Raw genomic sequence first — 22,003 nt, 5'->3', positions numbered from 1 at the left:
TTTTATTTTTCAAAAAGAATCACGGATTTTACAGAAAGTATGAAGCAGCACAGTTGTTTTCAACATTGATAATAAACAGAAATGTTTCTTGAGCAGCATATTGGAATGATTTCTGAAGGATTATGTGACAATGAAGACTGGAGGAATGATGCTGAAAATACAGCTTTGCATTACATGAATAAATTACATTCGAAAATATATGAATATAGAAAAGAGTTATTATAAATTGTAATATTATTTCACAGTATTACTGTTTCTCTGATCAAATCACCTTGGCTAGCATCTTACCGACCCCAAACTTTTGAACACGGTTAGTTTACATCCATCTACAACCAACTTTAAATACCATTTTGCTAATTCTTTTAAAAAATTATGCATGCAAATTTAATAACCTCGTATTAAAATTAAGACATACCATATCTGTACTTTAATAAAAACACTCTAAAGTATTAAAGAGCTCAAAAATATCTTTATTATCACTTTATCAAGAATTGTACAGTCAATTTCTAAACGCACTGGAAAAGTCTGAGCTTCCTTCAAATAGAGCAGACCTTCGGAATTATAAAACCCCGCTGTTACCATGGGAACAAGAACCCCGGAAAGAGCAAAGGAATAATGGCGTGTGATTAAGAGACACGAAGACGACCGATCAGAGAGCGAGATGAAGCCAGGAAAATAATAAATGATATTTTATGAGCATAACACACACAATGATCACAGGATTTTGGTAAATCATATAACTGTATGATTCTTCGCTACTGGCAAAATTAAGGATTCGATCAGGAGATGGAAAAAGAGATGAATTCGTTTAGCACGTCATGACTATGCGTACACAAACTCACTCTGATGTATGGATCCTGTCCGGCAACAGCATTTCGACTGTTTCATTCCGACAGGAAGCTTAATAAATATCTAAAACATTCTGGTATGCTGCACTGTTCCCATGACAACAGGCCAGACCGCCCTCTAACTCATGCATTGGCTGCCTTCCATCAGCAAGACACGCCCACATTTCCTCCCCACACACACAAGCACGCGCGCTCACATGCACTCGCATTCACCCTGCTGAAATGAGCAGACTACTAAAGGAAATCAAACTACACAGGGCTAAAAATTGACATATTGCACGTATATTCACACTGCTCACGTTGAGGAAGTGCCGCCCAGTCCGTACAAACACAGAACAAGAGGATAGAGTTAGACCGTAACGGGTACGATGAGTCTAGAAGGAGAAATGAAGAATGATCCGTTCACTCAGACTTCAGCACAGATGGGAAACCATGATTATGACAGCGACAATGTTATTTGGGAGGCTGAGGGCCGCATGCCAACGCTTCCAGGAGTCCAGGCAGGAACCAAACTTCAGTCCGATCTGGTCTAGAACCACAGTTTGATCTAGAACTACAGCGATACTGTTATTTCAGTGTGGGGTATCCTCTCTGTCCCAGACGACCAGGTCGAGCGCGGCTTGTGGGAACAGACTGAAAAAGACAGAGAAAGACATTTAGAAATGTCAGTTTCTAAGGCAAAACCACGTTTTTTTTTCATCCAGTTTTGCATCCATAACTTTTCTTTCAGACTAGTGGAAAGAAAACATCTCAAATAAACTTTTAAGTGTTTATTTTATTACACTTTATCTATTTGAGTCTAGATTTCAATTACAATACATATCTATAAAGGCCTAAATGAGTTTTGACAAATCTCCACTTTAGTAGCACTTTTAGTATCAGACTTTTATTCCTATAACTCAATAAGCTTAAGAATTTAATAAAAATTTAATTTTATGAAAAGAAGAAGAAAAAAAAAAAAAAAAACTTTAAAACTGGTTATATCCAATGTCCAGATGTATTTTCTGGAAATGCATGCAATTTAGTACCTCATTTGCACATGAAAACATAACTTGTACAAAACAATTGTCTTAATGTACTGTGGGATGTACCGATTCGTTTTTTATTTTACCTCATTAACCTGTGGTAAATATTGCCATTCATTATTTATTATGTTTCGTTGTATTGGTACAAATGAACAAATATTCAATTCAAGTTTATTTGTATAGCGCTTTTCACGATACAAATCGTTGCATTGCAACTTTACAGCAAATTAAGTTTCTACAATATTTAGTAGTAGCTTATCAGTGGTGATTGTCAGTTAATGTACATATGGCAGAAATGTACGGAAAAATTAAAGACGTAATCAAACAGACGATATCATTCTTCTTCATGTTCATTTAGTATAAATTATATAATATAAGTACAATTATATAGTAGAAGTACAAATGCCTTGATTATTTTCAACTAGATTTTTACTGTTATATTAGAAAATGTTCTTACATTAAACATTTTAATGCATTTGACAATGATCTTTTAGTCTTATTTATATACAATTATAGTATTCATTATTTTGAATGAATTATTTTTATATTTTCAGTTTTCATTTTAATTATTTTTTTAAATTAAATTAATTTAAATTTAATAATTTGTTTTAATAAATTTAAGTGCTTTGTCATTTTTTAAAATTTTTATTAATACCGTTTTAATTTTAGTTTAGGCTTTAGTCATTTTTATGTGCTTTTAAAAAAGTATTTCTAATCAGATTTCATTTATTTTTATTTCACTTTTAGTCATTTTAGTACTTCAACTTAAACTTACTTTATTTCAGTTAGCTGCAAAAATAACATTTCTAATTTTCATGTTTTAATTTAACATTTATATTTTATTTCAGCAACAAAAGCGATTTTGTAATAGTTTTAGTTAACAATAACAACACTGATTTGGCAACGATGTCAGTCTCGCCTTAAACGTCCCTTCAGATTCTTACCTGTGCAAACTGGGAGGGGTTATAAAATGTCACGCCTCCTGCAGGTGGAGCTCCTTGCGCTGGCGGCTGAGCGGGAACCTATGAGAACACATTTACGGTTACCATAGGAACAGGAGAGCAACATCACCATGCATCTCCATGGATATAGACGGCCATGCCCACAGAAAGTCATGATTAGCATGCAGCACGTGATTGGTTATTGTATGCGTGCACCAAAAGGGCCGGAGCCTCGATCTTCAGCACGCCTCTGAAATCCAAGAGCCCTTCTTATTGGCCGACAGGGCCGCTGGTGACATATAAAAGTTTCGTGCTGGAGGTGTGGCTACAAGTGTGTGATGTTAGAAGCGTGCAGACAACATGTGTGCATGTGATTTAGAAAGCACTGTTGTTTTATTACTGCAGTGTCTGGAAAAGGTGTGCATGTGTGTGTTTCAGATAAGAACCAGCTGAAAGTACCTGATTTAAATGCTGACTCACTTCTCGAGATAGAGAACTCATTGAGCTAGAACGTGACAGCTAGAACAGCAGGAATAAACAAAACAAACAAACAAAAACACCACAAACCCAAATTAATTCCATGCAGCTCCATCTTAAATCACACATCTCTTGTCAATCATTACAGTAAGATTACATCACGATCGATGGTCGCTATGGCAACGCCTCAGTAGCATGTAGTCCTTAACATGCGCCCTCGCTCTCAAACACGATCGCACACACTCATGCTCTGTGTGATCATAATCAAAGCCAATAATCATAGAATACAGTTAGAGATACAAGTTAACGTGTTTGTGTTTTTCAGAGGTAGTAAGTGTACATATGAGCACATGTTGTTTTAATTGTATTAATTCATGGGTGAAGGAGCAGGGCGTGACAGGATGAAGTGGCTTTAAAGGAGAACTGGCAAGATATTAAAGGAGGATCTGACCTCTCCAGACTGGGTTCCCTCTGGGCCAGGAGGCAAAGCATTCGGATTAAACATCTAGATGGAAAACACACTCATTATAGTGGATGTGTATTAAAAAGCATGTCTGCACAGAATTAAGATCCAATAAAAAAATTAACTAACTAATTAATTAAATAACCAAATGCCAGAGAAAAAACAAACAAACAAACAAACCGGCTCTGATCAGTAAATAAAAATAAAAAATAAAAAAAATAAAAATAAAAAAAGAGCCAAATGCAAGAAAAAAAGACCTTCCTCTGGTGAATAAAATAAAATAAAATTATATAAAATGTCTCTGGTGAGTTACAAAAGTGAAATGAATATAAATAAATAAACAAATAAATAAATAAAATATAAAATATACGAATATGTGAATGAGCAAATCAAATAAAAGAGATATAAAATGCCAACTGTAGAAAAGCTCCTCTAACAACATTTACCATCAGACATTTAGCTGGGAAGTACCAAAAATATTTCCACTGTTAGACTCAAACTGCCAGTTATGACAAAAGTAAAATTGTGGACATTGTGTGTTTATATGGATATTGTGTACCTGTGGCACTGTGGCACTAGTCTGCGCTGTGTTTTCTCCACTGGCATCTGGAACGCTTCCCTCCATCGGCTGCTGCTGCTCATCTGGGGCTGAAAACAGCAGTGTTAGACGGCACACAGACATACAGTGATGTACATTAACACACTGATGTACACATACACACCTGCAGCTGGTGTAAAGAGGTTGGCTGGCATAGCCATGGGAGCGAGAGGAGCAAACAGGTCAGCAGGAGGCGGTACTGCAGCTGCCGGTTTAGATCCTCCACGACCGGGATTCAACACGTCCACATAACGGCTCTTAGTACCTGAAACACACACGCAAACTCACTTACAAAACAGCCAAGAGCATTACTTGCAGTTACGACAGATTAAAGACGAAGAGACATTAATAGTGTGTCTTTGATTTAAACCGCTTTAGCACAAAATAGTAATAGATTTGGGAAGATTGATTCATTTTCATGAATCAGTTCTTTTGAACTGTCCATTTCAAAGAATTGATTCATCAGTTTGTTTGGCTCATCAAAGTCCCTGTGAGCCGATTAACATTTTTTAATATTTCAATAAAATATAAATAGGTAAATATTGCCATTTACTACTTTGTTTTGTACTACTGGTACCTATGAACAAATATCATTCTTCTCCATGTTCATTCAATGTATAAAATGCCTTGATTATTTTAACTATTGGATATTTACCGTTTTAGTTTTTAATTTGAAAATTAAAAACTAAGACAATAACATTTTAATGTATTTGGCACATAGTTATTTAAGTATTTATATACTATTTTAGTACTTATTAATATTTTGAACTAGCTTTTATTTTTATATTTTAAATTTAAATTTAAATTTTAGTTTGTTTTAATGAATTTAAGTGCTTTTGTCATTTTTGTATTTTTAAAATATTTTTATTTATCTTTATTTTATTTTCATTTCAGTTTTAGTCATTTTAATACTTCAAGTTATCTAATTTTTTATCTAATTTATATTTTATTAGCTTTATTTCAATTAACGAATATAATGTTTGGCAGCAATGACTGTTTGGTCAAAGTTATGTTTCCTCTAGAAAAATTAAACCCTTGTATTCCAGAGGAAATACATGTATATAATTTTACTAGAAGATTATTAAATGAACAGATTTCTCATTAATAAGTAATTAGGAAAAGAAAAGGTGACACACCCGCTCTCCTGGAGAACATATTAACAGGTGGCCCCCCTGCAGGACCACCCGCTCCTGGTGGCCTCATCCCTCCCATTGGAGCTTTGGGGAATCCGGTAGGTGGAGGAGGAGGGGGTTTGCTCTGAAACACATACAAATTAGGGTTGGGCGATGTCGACAAAATTGGCATCGGACGATGTCTACAGTGAAACATCGCGATGGATGATTCCTTATAAGGGAAAACAAATAACGATTCCTAACACTGTGTCTACACCAGACGTGAGCGGCGCGGCACGACAAAATACTATAGAACCACTGATCTATAATAGAGATTTATTATATATAGATCAGTCTATAGAACTCATTATAATCAGTGATGCTGTCTACACTGGATGCGGCGCGGCGCGACACGACAAATCCCCGACATTAAACTGCTGCCGCGTTCTATTTATGACGTGCTGACACAAATTTCAAATGATTTTCAACGGTCGCTTTGTCGCGTCCAGTGTAGACAGACTTTAGCTGATGCGGCGCGTCATGATGCCGGCTCAACATCGTGATGTCTATCAGCCATCGGCGATGGACGATGGCATCGTCTATCGGCTCAAACCTAATACAAATACCATCATTCAAAATGATGCATGCATAATACAATACAGAATTTGAAATGCATGAATTCTTGAAGTGTTGTCAAAAGTACCGATGTTTGGAAGCTGCGTCTATCAGCGGATCCCTAATATATCTGCTCATTGACGGATCTGCCGATAGATGTGGCTTTCAAACGCTCCCGTGTGTATCTGTGTAAGCGCTCGGTGAAGAGATTGTGAAGCGATGATCATTGTAGCCAATCACAGACATATCTGTTGAGCGTGTGAACACAATGGCACATTTTTTACATTTCAGTACGGACATCGGTACTTTTGACAACACTAAATTCTTGTGCTGTACCTCTTCCTCTGGTTCATCCAGATTCACCCATTTCTGCTTCTTTTCATCCCAGACGATCTGAAAAATCAAAGTTTTCTCTTAATCAATGCTATGAAACAAGACAAGACGATCATGAGAGAGAGCAGGATGTTGTTGGAAGTAGGTGCCTACAGATTTGTTCCTGTCGTCTGGCAGATGTGCTTCGCTCTTGCGCTTTGAATACAGCCAGGTCAGCCAGCCACCACTCGCTCCCTGACGAAGAACGAAATTTCAATTGTGAAAGATTTTCTAGTGCATATCCAGTGGGTCTCAGTATATGTTTATATGCAAGTATGTACTTTTTTGGGAGAGTCTTTCTTGGTCTTCTTGGGTTCGTCCTGTGGTGGAGCCTCTGGGATAGGAGGGGGCGGTGGAGAGCCCTGATTGGCTAGAGAACTGCTGCGCTCCCGTCCAGAATGATTGGACGATTCTGATGTTGTGCGAGACCGACGACCTGATGTCTGCAAATCAGAACAAAGTTTGTTTAAACACCAAGTACACTAATGTTTAAAAATGTGTGGAGTTGGTAAATTTTTACAAATGATTTTGAAAGTCACTTATGCTCATCGATGCTGCATTTATTTGATCAAATATAGTAAAAACAGTAATATTGTGAAATATTATTAAAACGTAAAATAACTGTTGTATTTGAATATATTGTAAAATGTAATTTATTCCTGTGATCAAAGCTGAATTTTCAGCATCATTACTCCAGTCTTCAGTGTCACATGATCCTTCAGAAATCAGTCTTATATGCTGATTTGCTGCTCAAGAAATATTTCCTATTATTATTAATGTTGAAAACAGTTGTGCAGCTTCATATTTTTGTGGAAAGTTCAAAAGCACAGCATTTATTAGAAACAGAAGTCTTTTGCAACATCATAAAGGTCTTTACTGTAATTTTTGATTAATTTGATGCACCCTTGCTGAACTTAAGTATTAATTTTAAAAAACGGTACTGTGTGTATGTATATGTATAGACTGTACCAGTTGCACTGATGACTGTGAAGTGGTTCTTGATCTTCTGCCTGGGCCCTTAAAAAGAGCAATCGGTTTAATAGATTTCATAGAATATAAGCGTTATATTCCATAAAAACTAAATCTTTAACAATCTATTCTTTGTACGAGTAATACAATGTCATGCATTTAAAAAGCAATATTACCCGACACTGGTGATGGCAGTAAATATGGAGTAACAGGCAACAACATACAAGAAAATATGAAACTAACATAACTAATGTGTTATATTCCATTAAAAGTAATGATGCTACATTTTATGCAACAAGGTAACATTACTTTAAATAGTAATAACAGCCAGTTAGTTGTTGCAATAAATAGGAATTTTGGGTTTCTGGCTTATTGTAACTCACCATGCGTGCCATTTCATCATAGAAGTCCTTCCCTTGTGGAGGGGGGGCAGTGAACGAGGGAGACGTCTGGGGGAACTGCTGAGGAGAGGAAGGGACATAGAGCCATGTTCAGCCCCTGGCATTGGCGGGGGCATCTGAGGTGGCATTCCTGGTGGCATCTGTGGAGGCATTTCTGTAGGGCTGTACGTTGGAATTTGTGGGGGCATTTGTTGGGGTATTTGTGTGGGTATTTGGGGTGGCATGGGCATGTATTGCTCATGCATTTCAGGTTGGAACGGTGCTGCAAAATTTGGCTGTGGTGGCCCCGGGGCCACTGGGTAGAATGGAACGCTTTCACCCGAAGGCGGGGCCTGCTGCAGAGGGACAGCACCATCCTGAAGAATAGTGGGAGGAGCTAAAGGAGACAATAAAATAGATGGTGAATGATTACAGAATCAAAATAGATTCTTCTTAAGTTCACATTCTATACTGAGTCGTACCTGGAGGCACGAGTTGAACACCAGCTGAGGGCAGAAGGGAGGCCATGAGAGGATTGTGGGGATCAGGGTTCAGAGTCGAGGGGTCAGGTGGGCTGCAGTGGTCTTCTGAACTGGGCGTACTGCAGTGATAAAGCAGTGAGGTGCTGTGATCTGCACGTAAGGTGATCGCACCATCCTGAATGGGACAATAAAATGCACGTGATCGGAACACAGTCTAATGTGAACGTACAAAAATATAAGTGCATTTCTTCACTGAACAAGTAACTCTGGTATGACTGCATGATTTGGGGAAAAAGGTTATTCTGTTGACAAATTTATTAAAATTGCGATTGCAATTTAATATTTTTTTTTTTTTTAAGAGCTTCAGAGCTACACAATTTGGCCAAAAATATTGCAATTATTTATCAATATAACTATATAATAATAATGATAATAATAATAATGATTATTATTATTATTATTATTATTAAGATTTTGATGATGATCATCATTGTTATTATTATTATTATTATTAAATAAAATATTAAACATAATAAGAAATATTATAAACCTGATTTATTGGGATTTTTCCTGATAAAATAATGTAACTAATTTAAAATGTGATTTAAAAAAAAAAAAAAAAATTTTTGTGCTGTTTACACGACTGCAAAATTTGGCCAAAATGTTGCAATTATACATCAATATAATTATAAATTGTATAAATCATAAATTATATAAACATCATTATATAAATTAATAATAATAACGATGAGGATGATTAAATAAAAAAAAGAAATATTACTATTGTAATAAGAAAATTTTAACTTAAAATAAGAAAGAGTATTTAATAACAATAATAATTTAATTTTACAGTACAACTTTAAAATGACAATACTAATATTAATGTCTTAATTTCTTCATTTTCAAATGTTAAACCATCAAGCTTTTATTTTGGTGGAAAACCACAAGGGGCCCTTAAGGTTTCTCATTGTTGGTAAGCATGTTGGTAAACGCTTCTCTTTACAAAGCCATTATGATTTGATAATCGCACTAAGACATATCACATAAGTTCAATTTTATTTCAATTAATCAGCCTTTTCTGGTATTATGCTATTAATTCAAAAAGAAAATCGTTAATTTACTGGTACTATGCAGGAACAGAGTAATGCATGTAAATAACATGTCACTGGCATGATGACTTATGGATAAAAGAAAACAGACACACCTTGATCTGCCCATCGAGTTGTCTAAGATGCAGTAACCAATCAGGCTCTATAAACAACTCCTGCTCTGGTCTCTCCTTCAGCTGAGGGTCAAAAAACCTCAACCTCAGAGACATCTGTAATCAAACACGAGAAGAAAGATTAGATAGAAATGTAAACTCAGAGACAGGCAGAATCATCTGAAGCCTGTTGGTTTGAGTACCTGTATGAGCTGACTGATGAACACAGGTGAGAAGTACTCAGGTAGGCTCAACAGGGTGCGTGAGATGACCTCACAGTAATGGAAGGCTTGAGCGCAGAATCCCGTCTCCGCCAGTCGACACGCGTAGATGAACTTGAACACCTGTATAGGTCAAAGGGTAAAGGGTCATGACCTTCCTGGATTTGTGGAATGTAAATATTAGGGCTGCACGGCATTGGACTATTTTTGAAAGAATTAATCATTCTAGAATGACTGGGGTGATTCTATTGGGAAGTGCATCTACGTAGGAAAAATACAGTAAAAATAATTTTAAAAAGCTGAAAAATGACTGTTGATTCTGAAGACTTTTCTGAGTGCAAACCAACCTTTTAGGGTTAAACAACATGGGAAAAACCTGACAAATCTGGATGTTCTCACTTGGGTTTTCTCTTTACAAGAACCAACTCAAACCTCTTTCAGTGACCATAAAGAAAACAGTTAAAAAAAAAGCTAATAGTATTATTTGCAGTTTATTTACTGCAAATAATACCATTACCATGTAAAATAACAAAATCAAGTATTTAATTAGAATAAAAGAAATCATTTAATTTTAAAGTACAACTGTAAAAAATATTGTTAATTTTCATTTTCATCAAGTTTTCATTTTGGCATTTGTCTGCAAATAAATATATGCACTGATGGTTTCAGAGTAAAGCATGGCACTGCGTTCATTTACACGCATACAGTTTGTGATATGCTGTTTCAGCTTCTAAAATTGGCTCAATTCATAGTAAATGAACCAAGCCGCTATAAGACACTGAAACAGTGGATCATAAGCTGTACGTGTTTAAAAAAAGATAGTGCCGCACTTCATTCTGAAACCTACAATGGCGTACACTCCAAAGAGAAAGGAAAACTTGAAATCGCATCATATGACCCCTTTAATCATTGCAGCTATCACAATTTGTCTATTGCATTAAGCCATATTGCAATATTGACTTTTATTTCGATATATTGTACAGTCCTAGTACAGATAGGCCTAACTAGCCTAATTATAAAATGTTGTCTATAAAACTGAATAGTCCATTTATCTGTCAGACAGGCCGCCAACTAGTTTGTTTGTAAAAACATCCCTAGTAGAGTAACTGCATGCGTACGTGTTTGTCTCACCTGGAAGTTCGGCAGAGAGAGAGGCTGAGAGCTAAGAGACTGAGCGTATTCATACGATTCTGTACGCTGAATCGCCTCTGACGAGCAGAACTTCAAAAATGGCAAGCTGTGAGAGAGACAGAGTGAATGGATGTTAATGCAAACAAATGCAATGTGCATTTGCACATTTATGTCCTTATAGTTGTGTGAATACATATCTCTAATCAACTGTATGTGTTATTACAAACCTGTGATTGGAACCTATAAGGACCATCTTGGTGCTTTTCTTGGTGTAAACACCAAAACCCACCTGAGCCATCAGGTAACAAAAATGGGCTGCATCCACTAGACTTTTAGATGCTGTGAAACACAGAACAGTCTTGACTACAGATCCAGGGCTACTACAACATGTGTTTATGCTTTGCATCTACATTTATATACCTAAAGTGTCCCCCATGGTGGAAATGGTGCGGGTGTCAAGATCTAGAGTGTGTGTGAGGTTGGATAGCACCATGGCCAGATGAGGGCGCCAATCGCCCCATTTCTCATCTCCACAACACTGTCAGAGAAACAGAAGATGTATGTGAAGACAAGCATTGCGTAAATTACTAAATTAACACATCCAACGCACAAAAACTCTCCCATACAGTAGCAGCAGCTGGCATTCGTCCTGACATGAGCTGGTACACCGTCTGAAGAGGGTCGTTAATAGGCAGGCTGTTGGCAAATCTGAAAACAACAAATATAAACACAATTTAAGCCCGTATTTGTTGCTTTGAAACCATGCAGCCATAGGTCACTGTAAGTAGATGTGGTTTACCTGGTCATGACACGGGCATGTGTTCTGTTGTCCATCTTACTGGCCAGTAACAGTGCGTGACCCCACAGGCCATTCTTCATAGCAGACTCCAGAGCATCCTAACAAACATACACAAACTTCTCAATTGTCTTTCCACTATTTAAATATATGGCTTTGTCAGTGAGGACAAATATGTAATCTACATCCACATAAAATAATATGCAGGCATGTGATCAGCTAAGGACAAAAAAAATATTAAATAAAAACATATTCCCTTTCCCCATGCAATATGACTAGACAATATTATTATTAAAAATATTTTGATTTGTTTAAATGAACAAACTTCCACAAACTAAAATTGAACAGGATATTCAACCAGTAACAATATGGTCAAGGACATGCTATCCATTGGAGCCGACTGGATCATGAAAAGTGGTCTCTATATGGCTGAAGGGGGGAAGGAAAGTCATGCATTTTGTCTCACCTTCTTGCGGCCGAATAGTAGTAGTTCTCTGAAACGCTCCGTCTCCTTGCCAACATTCTCTGGCACGCCCATGAAAGTGTCTGATAGAAGGGATACTGGCCCCGCCTCTTCCTCCTCAGCATGCTCTATTGCTTCATTGTTGAAGTCGATGAGATTAGCCTCATTGGGTGATTTTCCCGGCAACCAGACAGAGCGATGCTCCTTTAGTAACAGGTCAGCAATGTCTGTGCCCACTACCGTCTAAAACAAAGACGAAAAACTACTCGGTATACTAAAAAAAGGAATTGGTATCAAACCAGCAACCAAACACAATACACACTCAGTTAAGGCTAGGGCTGCACAAATACTCACCCCATTCTGGCGACACAGCAGCACAATGAACTCCCAGATGAGGTAGGCGGAGTCTTTGTCGATGAGGTCATCGTTTCGCAAACACTCTTGGGCTTTGTTCTGAGCAAACTTTATGACATCCACCTTATGAGTCTCCTCTCTGTGGACATACACATGAGACGATGACTGGATTGTTTGTCTGTGTACGTGGCTCTAACAGTGTCAGAGTATACACATGTACACTTTTATTCAGTAAATAAAGCAGGACTATTACTTGACGAGCGGGCCAGGGAATGAACGCATTTCTGACTGCTCTGGAGAATCCTGCAGAATCATCTGGAATAACATCACAGCCAAGATATCAGATGCAAATAATGTAGTTGAGCAATTATCATGGACCTATTTATAACCAAATCACAAAAGCAAAACAAAACTGCACAGCTGAGGATCAAGGGGAAGGTTAAAAGTTTAACAAACATCTAATTGCAAGCTAACTCAATTAGTTGCAAAGTACTACTTTAGTGGTTAAACTTTAGGGGTAAAACGGTTTTACAATGTAGGTAATTACCTAGGAACATCTGATAAATAAGCTAATTATAGAATTTATGAACTGAAAAAAATGCTTAAATAATAATAAAGATATCGGTGATAACTTGCAATTGATTTATATATCAGGATATTTGCACACTGATTCAAATGTTACCTCCATACTGTGGAGTTCCACAAGTGTAGGCTGACCAGCAGAGGGCAGGTTGGGTTGGACAAGGATCAGCTGACCAGCCGGACCAAACCGAGCACAGCGATGAGGAATAGAAAATTTCTCTGGGGTCAACGGCCTTGGAGGAGCTGAGAAAGAAAAAAAATGAGAGAAAGACACAGATGAAGATGGTTCAAGATCATTTTACTTCCCCAAACAAATCAGGAAGCTTTGGACTGATGCATGCAACACCGGCTGAGTGGCATTAAACAGCTTAAAATATCAAAGACAATGTTTAATATAACTCCGACTGGATTCATCTGAAAGAAGGAAGTCATATATACCTAGGATGAGACTTTAGGGTGAGTAATTTATGGGTTAATTTTCATTTTTGGGTGAACTAACCCTTTAATAAAGGCCTTCTGAAGCGAAACGATGCATTAGTGTAAGAAAAATATAGATTTTTCAAAAATTATAAACTGTAATCTCCAAGTTCCGGTCGCTCAAGTAGGCGCATTCACGACAAGGTGTTCGAGCGTATGACGTAAGTGTAGCGGAATGCGCATCGTAAGCTCCGGAGAGAAGAGTGTAGTCTCGCGAGAACCAAGTTTTGTTTACAGCACAGGGAAACCACGTGAACTACATCTGTAGTTTGTGCTGCCGCCGCTGCAGCCTCCTCATTCTCGTGGAGTTCCTGGCCAGTATACTCCGGTTCAAACAAATATGGCAGGTTTTGTAGTACTAGTTTGTGACAGGTGTTTTGTTTTGCTTTCTCCTCTGTGCTTCCGCATTCGTCACTCTCTCCAAGGAGCTTCCGCTACGCCTACGTCATATGCTCAAACGTCTTTTCGTGAACGCGCCTGCTTGAGCGACCGGAAGATGGAGATTACAGTTTATACATTTTTAAAAATCTATATTTTTCTCACACTAATGCATCGTTTAGCTTCAGAAGGCCTTTATTAACACCCCAGAGCCGTGTGGAGTAGTTTTATGATGGATGGATGTAGATTTTTAGGCTTCAAAAATAGGGGCATCATTCACTGCCATTATACAGCTTGGAAGAGCCAGGACAATTTTAAATATAACTGCGATTGTGTTCGTCTGAAAGAGGAATGTCAGATACGCCTAGGATGCCCTGAGGGTGAGTAAATCATGGGCTAATTTTCATTTTTGGGTGAACTATCCCTTTTTATGCATGTGCATTAAGTGTAAAATCGATGCTTTAATAATTTTAAAGGAACACTCCACTATTTTTGAAAATAGGCTCATTTTCCAACTCCCCTAGAGTTAAACAGTTGAGTTTTACCGTTTTTGAATCCATTCAGCCGATCTCCGGTCTGGCGGTAGCACTTTTCTAATCAGATTCAATGATCTATGCTAAGCTACAGCTAAAAGTGCTTTTAAAAGAAAATCCCAATGTTAAATGCAACATCATGGTGGACATTGGGCTTTATGTGTAAAACTTACGCTGCTCTGGGGCAGTCCAGGTGTTGTCTGTAGAGTAAGAAATCTGACTGTAATCTGCAGTATCTGAAGGGTTAGGATACTGGCTGTAGGTGTAATCCGCTGGAAGAGTCGTCCCAGTGGTATCGTAGGCTGCACTGACCAAATCTGGTTGACTTCTATACACTTGACTCTGTATAAGGAAGAAATTTGTTACAGACACAATACGATCTAAAAACACACACACACACACACACACACACAGACCTGTTGAGACCGTGAGCTGAAGCTACTGTGTTGACTGTGTGATGAATGGACACTGTGTGCTGATCGTTCACTGTGAACCGAACGGCGGTCAAAATCGTCAGCGTACGGATCACGGCGCCGGTAGTCATCATCAAAGCTTGAGTCATAACCAGGGTAATATCGCCATGGATCATCATAGCCCTCTCTTCCCCTAGCAACCATTACCATGAAAACTCAGTTAGAGAGGTGTCAGCATGTACAAAAACATTAATTGCACAAGTGTATTTGTGTACCTGTTTTGATATTGTTGGTTGTTGTAGGCATCTCCATAGTACCAGCCATATGCTTGATCATAGTAGGCTTTGTAGCGTGGATCATAAGCAGCATTTGGATCATACCACCTGCTCCTATCTGAATACACAAACACAGACTCATAAGCAAAAAGCAGAAACCATATTTAGCCCTTGGGTGCATAGAGAACAAGTGTCTGTAGTGCTGTCTTTACCTCCATAGGCATCATTCTGTCTTTTATAGTAGTTTGCATAGTAGTCATCATAGGCACTACGGCTGGATCTAGAAAAGTCTTCTTGATACCCCTGTCTAAGATCAAAAATTAGAAAAACAAGAGAAACATTTTATTAATATTAAAAACAAAAAGTACAAAATGCTCAGTCTAAGGATGCTTTGAAACTAGGGCTTTTGACGCTGAAGAGTCACAACAGATTCTGGGTATGATGAAATGTATTCAGGAACCATTTTGTGCATGTTAAAGGTGACCTATTATGCCCCTTTTTACAAGATGTAAAATAAGTCTCTGATGTCCCCAGAGTGTGCATGTGAAGTTTTAGCTCAAAATACCCTACAGATAATTTTTTTATAGCTTGTTGAAATTGCCATTTTTAGGGTATGTTTTCTGTGTTTGTCCCTTTAAATGAAAACGAGCTGGTGCTCCTGCCTCCCCTTTCAGAAGAGGGTGGAGTTTCTAGAGCTCTCGCACCGGCATGCCAGCAATAACAAAACACTCTCTCACGCACTGGAAATGTCAGAAACTGCTAGTAGCGGTGTTCAGCCATATATGTTCGAACCGGTGTCATGCCGAATTCTGCACCCTGCCAGATTATTTATGAATTACACCAACACCTTGCAAAAGTGAATTTTGCATAATAGGTCCCCTTTAAGTTATGGTGTAAAATAAAAAATTCTAGTGGTAAACAGCTAGAAACCCTGATTGCGACCAAGCAATAGAAACCAAGTATGAAAACAGACTCAAAGTGTCAGAAAGAGAGTGAATGATCTGACCTGGAGTTGGGTCTGTCTGAGTATTGGCTGGTTTGAGAACTTGGCCTCTCTGGTTGACGTTCAGCCTCCCGGTAGCCAGGATTCTGACCATCATACCATCCGTATCGAGGATCTCCTCTACGGTAGGGATCATCCTACAAAATTAAAAACATATAGAAAATTATGAATATTTTACCAAGTCATGTTTTAAGTCTGGAATTTAGAAGTTTTGATATGTGGAAACATACTAGATCACTACATCACTGCACCTGATAGTAGCTTTGAGATCTGGGATCCATAGGGTACTGGGGTGGGTACGGCAGTCTTCCATTCTGGTACTCAGGGTAGGGTCCCGGGTAGTACCCTGCGTAACCCGGACCAGGTGGCATCGCAGGAGGAGCACCATAACCTGATTGATCACCTAGAGATGAAGGAGGTCTTTGGGGTTCTTGAAGTGGCTGGGGGGCAGAGTTCCCAGACTGGGGTGGGTAAGAGGAAGGTAGGGCAGATCCGAGAGGGACACCAGGTTGAGTTGGCAGGGCATGTGGAGGAGGCTGGTGTTGAGCTGGAGGTGGATGGGCAGGGTGGGAGGTGTGAATTGGATCTTTGACAGGTTGGTTGCTGCAGGGTCGTGGGGTGTTTGAGTTCTGCAGAAGGGGCAGTGCCTCGCTGTCAGACTGCCCACCCTGCTGTGCATCTTTGGTGACCTGCAGGTAAAAGCCGGGTGTGTTATTCACCAAGCCCGCAGGATGGGCAGACTGAGAGACAGCTGGGACCATCACCTGATTCGTGGACTGTGGTTGATGCATAGAAAAATCAAGCAGCTCATAATTTGAAGATTCATTGTGACTTGTGGCAGGGGCAAAAGTCAGAGCTTGAGAAACAGAAGGCAGAAGAGACTGGCTATCACTTCTAAGAGACTGAGCCCTTGAGAGAACGGGTCGGGCTGCTTGAACAGAGGGCTGAACATCTTTTGCCTCTCGTGCTAGATTCAAGATACATTGAGTGGAAGAAGTGCTGAAGTTTACTGGTGTCTGAGAGAAAAGAGGCTGTGGCAAATTTGTTGGAGGAGAATTCTGAGGCATTTGATTGGTCACAGAAGACTGAGGGTGTGGGTGCACAGGTGTTGCTGTCTCTTGAGAACTTGTCTGATTGAAGGGTTGTAAGAGGTTTTGAGAGGAAACCAAACTGGAAGGTGGCGCAATCGACACAGGTTGGTTCAGGGCCTCTACGGGAGGCGAGGTCACCAGCAAGGAGGCATATCCCACACTTGTCTGAGGCGTGGAGTCTGGGGGAATTTCCAGATTTTCAGAGGGAGGTTGTGGATCTAGGTTCGCTGGATGCAAATCAAGAGGGCCATCCTCTGGTGGCTGGATGACTTCGGATGGATGTGCTGGAACAAATGTTGCAGCCAGCGAGGGTGCTGCAGGGGCTAACAGTATGTTAGCACCTAGACTGGCAGTGTCATTTTGAGCCCAGAGTGTAGTAGCGGGACTCTCAATGGGGCGTCGTGCTCCCTGAGCTCGAGATGAGGGTCGGCGTTCCGGTAAGTAAATGGTCTCCAAGTTATCCGGGGGTTGTTCTAGGTTGCCAGGCTGCATGTCACATCCACCCTTTTCCATGACCACACGTGCACGATCAACCTCAGCAGGTCGAACTCCTACACCATGTGAGCGGACAGGCTCAAAGGAAGAATTTGCACTCGCTTGGAACACACCAACGGGTTTAGGTGGGCTAGGAGTTGGGAAAGTAGGACTTGCCTCTGCAGCTGGGTTGGAGTCTATCTGTTCAAAATATCCACCAGTGGAGGGATGCAAAGCAGGGTGATCTGGTGGGCGGGGACTTTCCTGTTGGATAAATGTTCCCACTACACCTTGCTGTCGCAGAGGGATGTGGCTGCCGCTCTGAGGAACGTGCCCACTGCTGTGACTGACGTTACTGTAGCTGGATGAAACACTTGCAGAGCGGGCAAGACGAGGGCCAGTGTCAGGTGTCTCCAAATTAGGCCCCCCCTCAAAGGCATGGCTTGGAGGAGGCTCACTAGGCAGCACTTCCTGGTTTGGAACACATTCCTGATTCTCCACAGAATCACATGGCCCTGCCCCGGCTCGAATGTTACCAGTGTCATTCAAATATGGACCAGAGAACTCAGTCGTCGAATGGAAAGGGTGATGAATCCCATTTACACGTCCCTCCCCTGACAGTGTTTCTTCATTTTCAACATCATTGCCCCGAAAGCACATTGAGAGAGTTCCGGAATCACTGGGAACTTCAGAGTAGGAGACAGAGCAGGCACGCTGAGATGGATCCTGTGGGTTTTGATTGAACCATGGCTCTAAGGGTCCACCTGACTGACTGAAGTAATTCTGAGCCGGGAAGTGGGAGTTGAGTTGCTGAGTTGGAGCAGGCCCAGTCACATTTGGTTGAGCTGACTGACCTTGATTCTGAAATTGTGTCAATGGTGGGGCTGTGTGGGAAGAGGGCACAGGGGGTGGGGCTTGAACTTGAAAAGGCTGAGATGGGAGATCACTAGTTGGCTGAAAGTAGTTCTGAACAGAAGGTGGGCGGCTTCTGTGGTCAGGCACCCAGTGAGAAGGTAGGGGAGGCGTTGGCTGGGATTGAAAAGGAGTCTGGGATTGAACTGGAGGTGTTGGGGCAGTGAAGGGTGGATGTGATGAACCAGAACTGAAAGAAGAAGCAGGGTTAGGTAATTGTGCTATATAGGGCATAGGTTCTTGGGAATTAAAGTATCCTGGTTCTACAGGTGGAGGATTGGAGTTTGGTGCAGACCCTGGGAGAACTGGTTGAGGTGTAAAAATTCTTGGTGGTGGGCCAGGAGAGGCTGCCTGCGCTGCTCCTGGTGGTGGCCCTTGTGGTGGAGTCGTCGGGTTAAACACAGGCAGGGGAGGACCTTGCATATGAAGTGGGTTGCTGTTTGTGGTTGGAACTTGGCTGCCCCCTGCCATGGGTGAAAAACTTTGTCTTCCAAAGGCAAAAGGATCAGTCACTGGCTGTGTGGGTGGGGCAGCTGGTGTCATAGCAGCTGCAGCCCCATGCTTGTGAGGTCTGGTTCTTCTGAAGGCATTTGGTCCACCAGAGGGAGGCGGAGGTCCACTAGCTCCAGGAGGGGCTGTCCGAGGAGGGGGCTGCATCGTTTACACTCACAGGTCTCCAAAGTGTTTACACTTACTGGAGATCTCCCTATAGTGGAAAAACACAGATTTATGTCATATCTTGGTGCAAAGATTGTATGGTTTTACCACAGGGTTTGCCTGTTATCAACATGCATCATGTGAACACACATCCAAAGTTCAATTAATACTGCTAATAGTTGCTCAGCTAAAATAACAATGACCATTCTGCTTTAAACATTATATGGTGAGAATGTCAACATGGGCAACGTGGCACCTCTATAAAAGTACACACAAAAGTATCTCTAGCGGACACAAACAAAGTGCCTCACCCCTTCATGAACAAGACATGCAGTTGTTTTATACATTATGTCAGTCTATTTAAAAAAAGTGAACTGATAGATTGCGCAAGTAGCATAAATTTTGACTTCATTTTGTTAAAACCAAGTTTCTTCTCTTATACACAAACATTATCACACCATCTGAGATTCATAAGCCTTATTATGAGCAGGGATGAAGACAGCAGTACTCCACTATGTTGGCATATGGACCACGATCAGAAACCTGATATCAGGCACACTGCGTGCCGGGTGTTAGAAATGTGCATTAAGTTACATTGAACTTTGAAACCTGTCAGACATTTTTTAAAGCAGGGGGCCTCACCTCTACAAGTACATAGTTTAATCTACAACAACAGACGGACAGATGCAGTTTCTCTTTATGAAAATACAGTGTTTATCATTAAACAACAATGTTCTCAGTCACACCAGCTGTGACTAAAACAACACCACTGTGACAAAAACAGCATTGGTCATACATTTGGACACATTTAACGGAATATAATGTTTCCCATTATGTTTTTTTATTTAAAACCTTTTGATTTAAAAGTTTATGCTTAAATGCTTTTCTAGACAAACATACACTACCGTACTATAAAAGTCTGGAGTCAGTAAGATATTTTTTTTTTTTAAGATTTAATACTATTAATTAATACTTATTCAGCAAGGATACATTAAATTGATCAAAAGTGACAGAAAAGACAATGTTATAAAATATTTCTAACTCAAATAAATGCTGGCCTTTTGAACCTTCTATTCATCAAATAAAGTATCATGGTTTCAACAAAAATATTGCAGCACAACTGTTTTCAACATTGATAATAAGAATGAATGTTTCCTGAGCATCAACTCAGCATTTTAGAATGATTTCTGAAAGATCATGTGGCAATGAAGACTGGAATAATGGCTGCTGAAAATTCAGCTTTGCCATTACTGGAATAAATTACATTTGAAAATATATTCAAATGGAAAATAATTATTTCAAATTGTAATAATATTTCACATTAATAGTGTTTTTACTGTATTTTTGAACAACTAAAATGCCCCAAACGTTTGAATGGTAGTGTAATTGCACTTATGCATGCATTTTTTAGAAAGCTCTTTGCAGAACTGTAATCTAGACAAAGGGTGGTAACTTTGAAGAAGCTCAAATATATGATAGTTTTAATTTTTTTAAACATTATATTGGTCATTTAGTATTCACATACTTCCATTGGTGTCGTTTCAGTCTTGATCTAAAATGTGAGAAATAGAAACAATCAAGAATGAGTAGCTAGGAGTCCAAACAGATACTGTACATCCACATTAATCTAGTCTCTGCTAACACTCTAGCCATTATGGATCACAAAACACCCAGATATAACACTGCATTTGAACCGATTGTAAACAATAATGCAGCCAGACAGAAAGGACATAATGGAAGTTCTGGAGTCCAAGGGCTGATAATTCAGTTGAGGTGCCATATAACAGTCTGTGTTACCACATAGTTGGCTACGCTGTCATGTACAGGACGTTTTGTGTTGTCTGAGATTTTGATCTGAGATGACAGATAACACTCTCATCCGTGGCTAAAAGCATAATATTACACAAAATATTTTAATAAAAAAATATGCAATGTGCATATACAGAGAGAATGTTGCAGTATACTGCATTATATCCGGCTCTTAGGCGGACACGTATAGCGCCCCTCACTGGATTTAACCCACTGATGTCACATCCTGGTCTTTAATTCCTGTCTCTTTAACTACAACAGCAAACGTACTTAAAAGAGGTCTAGTATCAATGTATTGAAAACACAAAAATGATGTCATGCTGTTAATGTGGATCATGGTGCTTAGTGCACAAAACTGTCAAAACAAAACATACACACTAAATAAACTTACAGCAGTGTAAATCAAGCAGGCAAAGGGCAAAAAATCTGTAGCTAAATCACAACATAACTAATCAATGAAGCCTGCAAATGTAACTACGCACCTGGACAGTAACATTTTGAAATATCACGAGAAGAAACACAAAGGAATCAACATAAGAAATGTAAATAGAGGATGAGAGGAATGACAGCTGACTGGGCCACTAGCCGTTAGCATGCTAACTATTGCAGTTAATCTCTCGAACCACAGACCTGAACATACTGCTCCATACGGGATCTCTTACCCGTTATCTTCCAGTCGAGATGCACAGATACAAACAAAACTCGATACGAGCGCGGCTGGAGTTGAGTTTCTCAGAAAAGTACAGGACACCGCGGCTGACACTTGTCCGCCATCTTGGCCGAGCGCGTCCTGCTTGGCGACGTGTACATGTGACGTCACGGATCGTTCCCGTTTGGCCCCGCCCCATTCACGACAAAAAATAAACATAAAATATTACATAAATACCACAATCTGCTGAGTGTGAGCTGTAATTTTCGTTAAAATATAATATTCATAAAATTACTGTATTT

General features: G+C 39.6%; 1 protein-coding gene across 1 annotated transcript; it reads right to left on the bottom strand.

Moving 5' to 3' along the window:
* Positions 1-449: 449 nt before the first annotated feature.
* LOC107705962 (protein transport protein Sec16A-like) lies at positions 450-21,842 on the bottom strand. Its single transcript, XM_016509496.1, is given in 33 exon segments — positions 450-1,481; positions 2,818-2,895; positions 3,274-3,333; positions 3,743-3,796; positions 4,314-4,402; positions 4,477-4,617; positions 5,489-5,609; positions 6,416-6,472; positions 6,566-6,646; positions 6,733-6,894; positions 7,421-7,468; positions 7,804-7,899; positions 7,902-8,197; positions 8,283-8,457; positions 9,487-9,600; positions 9,687-9,827; positions 10,836-10,941; positions 11,063-11,174; positions 11,256-11,373; positions 11,462-11,543; positions 11,635-11,732; positions 12,098-12,337; positions 12,449-12,587; positions 12,702-12,763; positions 13,131-13,273; positions 14,592-14,760; positions 14,835-15,024; positions 15,107-15,224; positions 15,319-15,413; positions 16,113-16,246; positions 16,361-19,292; positions 20,769-20,795; positions 21,715-21,842. Coding segments are annotated over 31 exon segments (6,468 nt in total). The 5' UTR covers positions 19,244-19,292; positions 20,769-20,795; positions 21,715-21,842; the 3' UTR covers positions 450-1,415.
* Positions 21,843-22,003: the final 161 nt, after the last annotated feature.

This window comes from Sinocyclocheilus rhinocerous, unplaced genomic scaffold (assembly GCF_001515625.1).
Source record: "Sinocyclocheilus rhinocerous isolate Xijiao unplaced genomic scaffold, SAMN03320098_v1.1 scaffold1045, whole genome shotgun sequence".
NCBI lineage: Eukaryota > Metazoa > Chordata > Actinopteri > Cypriniformes > Cyprinidae > Sinocyclocheilus > Sinocyclocheilus rhinocerous.
The sequence above is the reverse complement of the archived record's forward strand: the minus strand, read 5'-3'. Positions and strand labels throughout refer to the sequence as shown.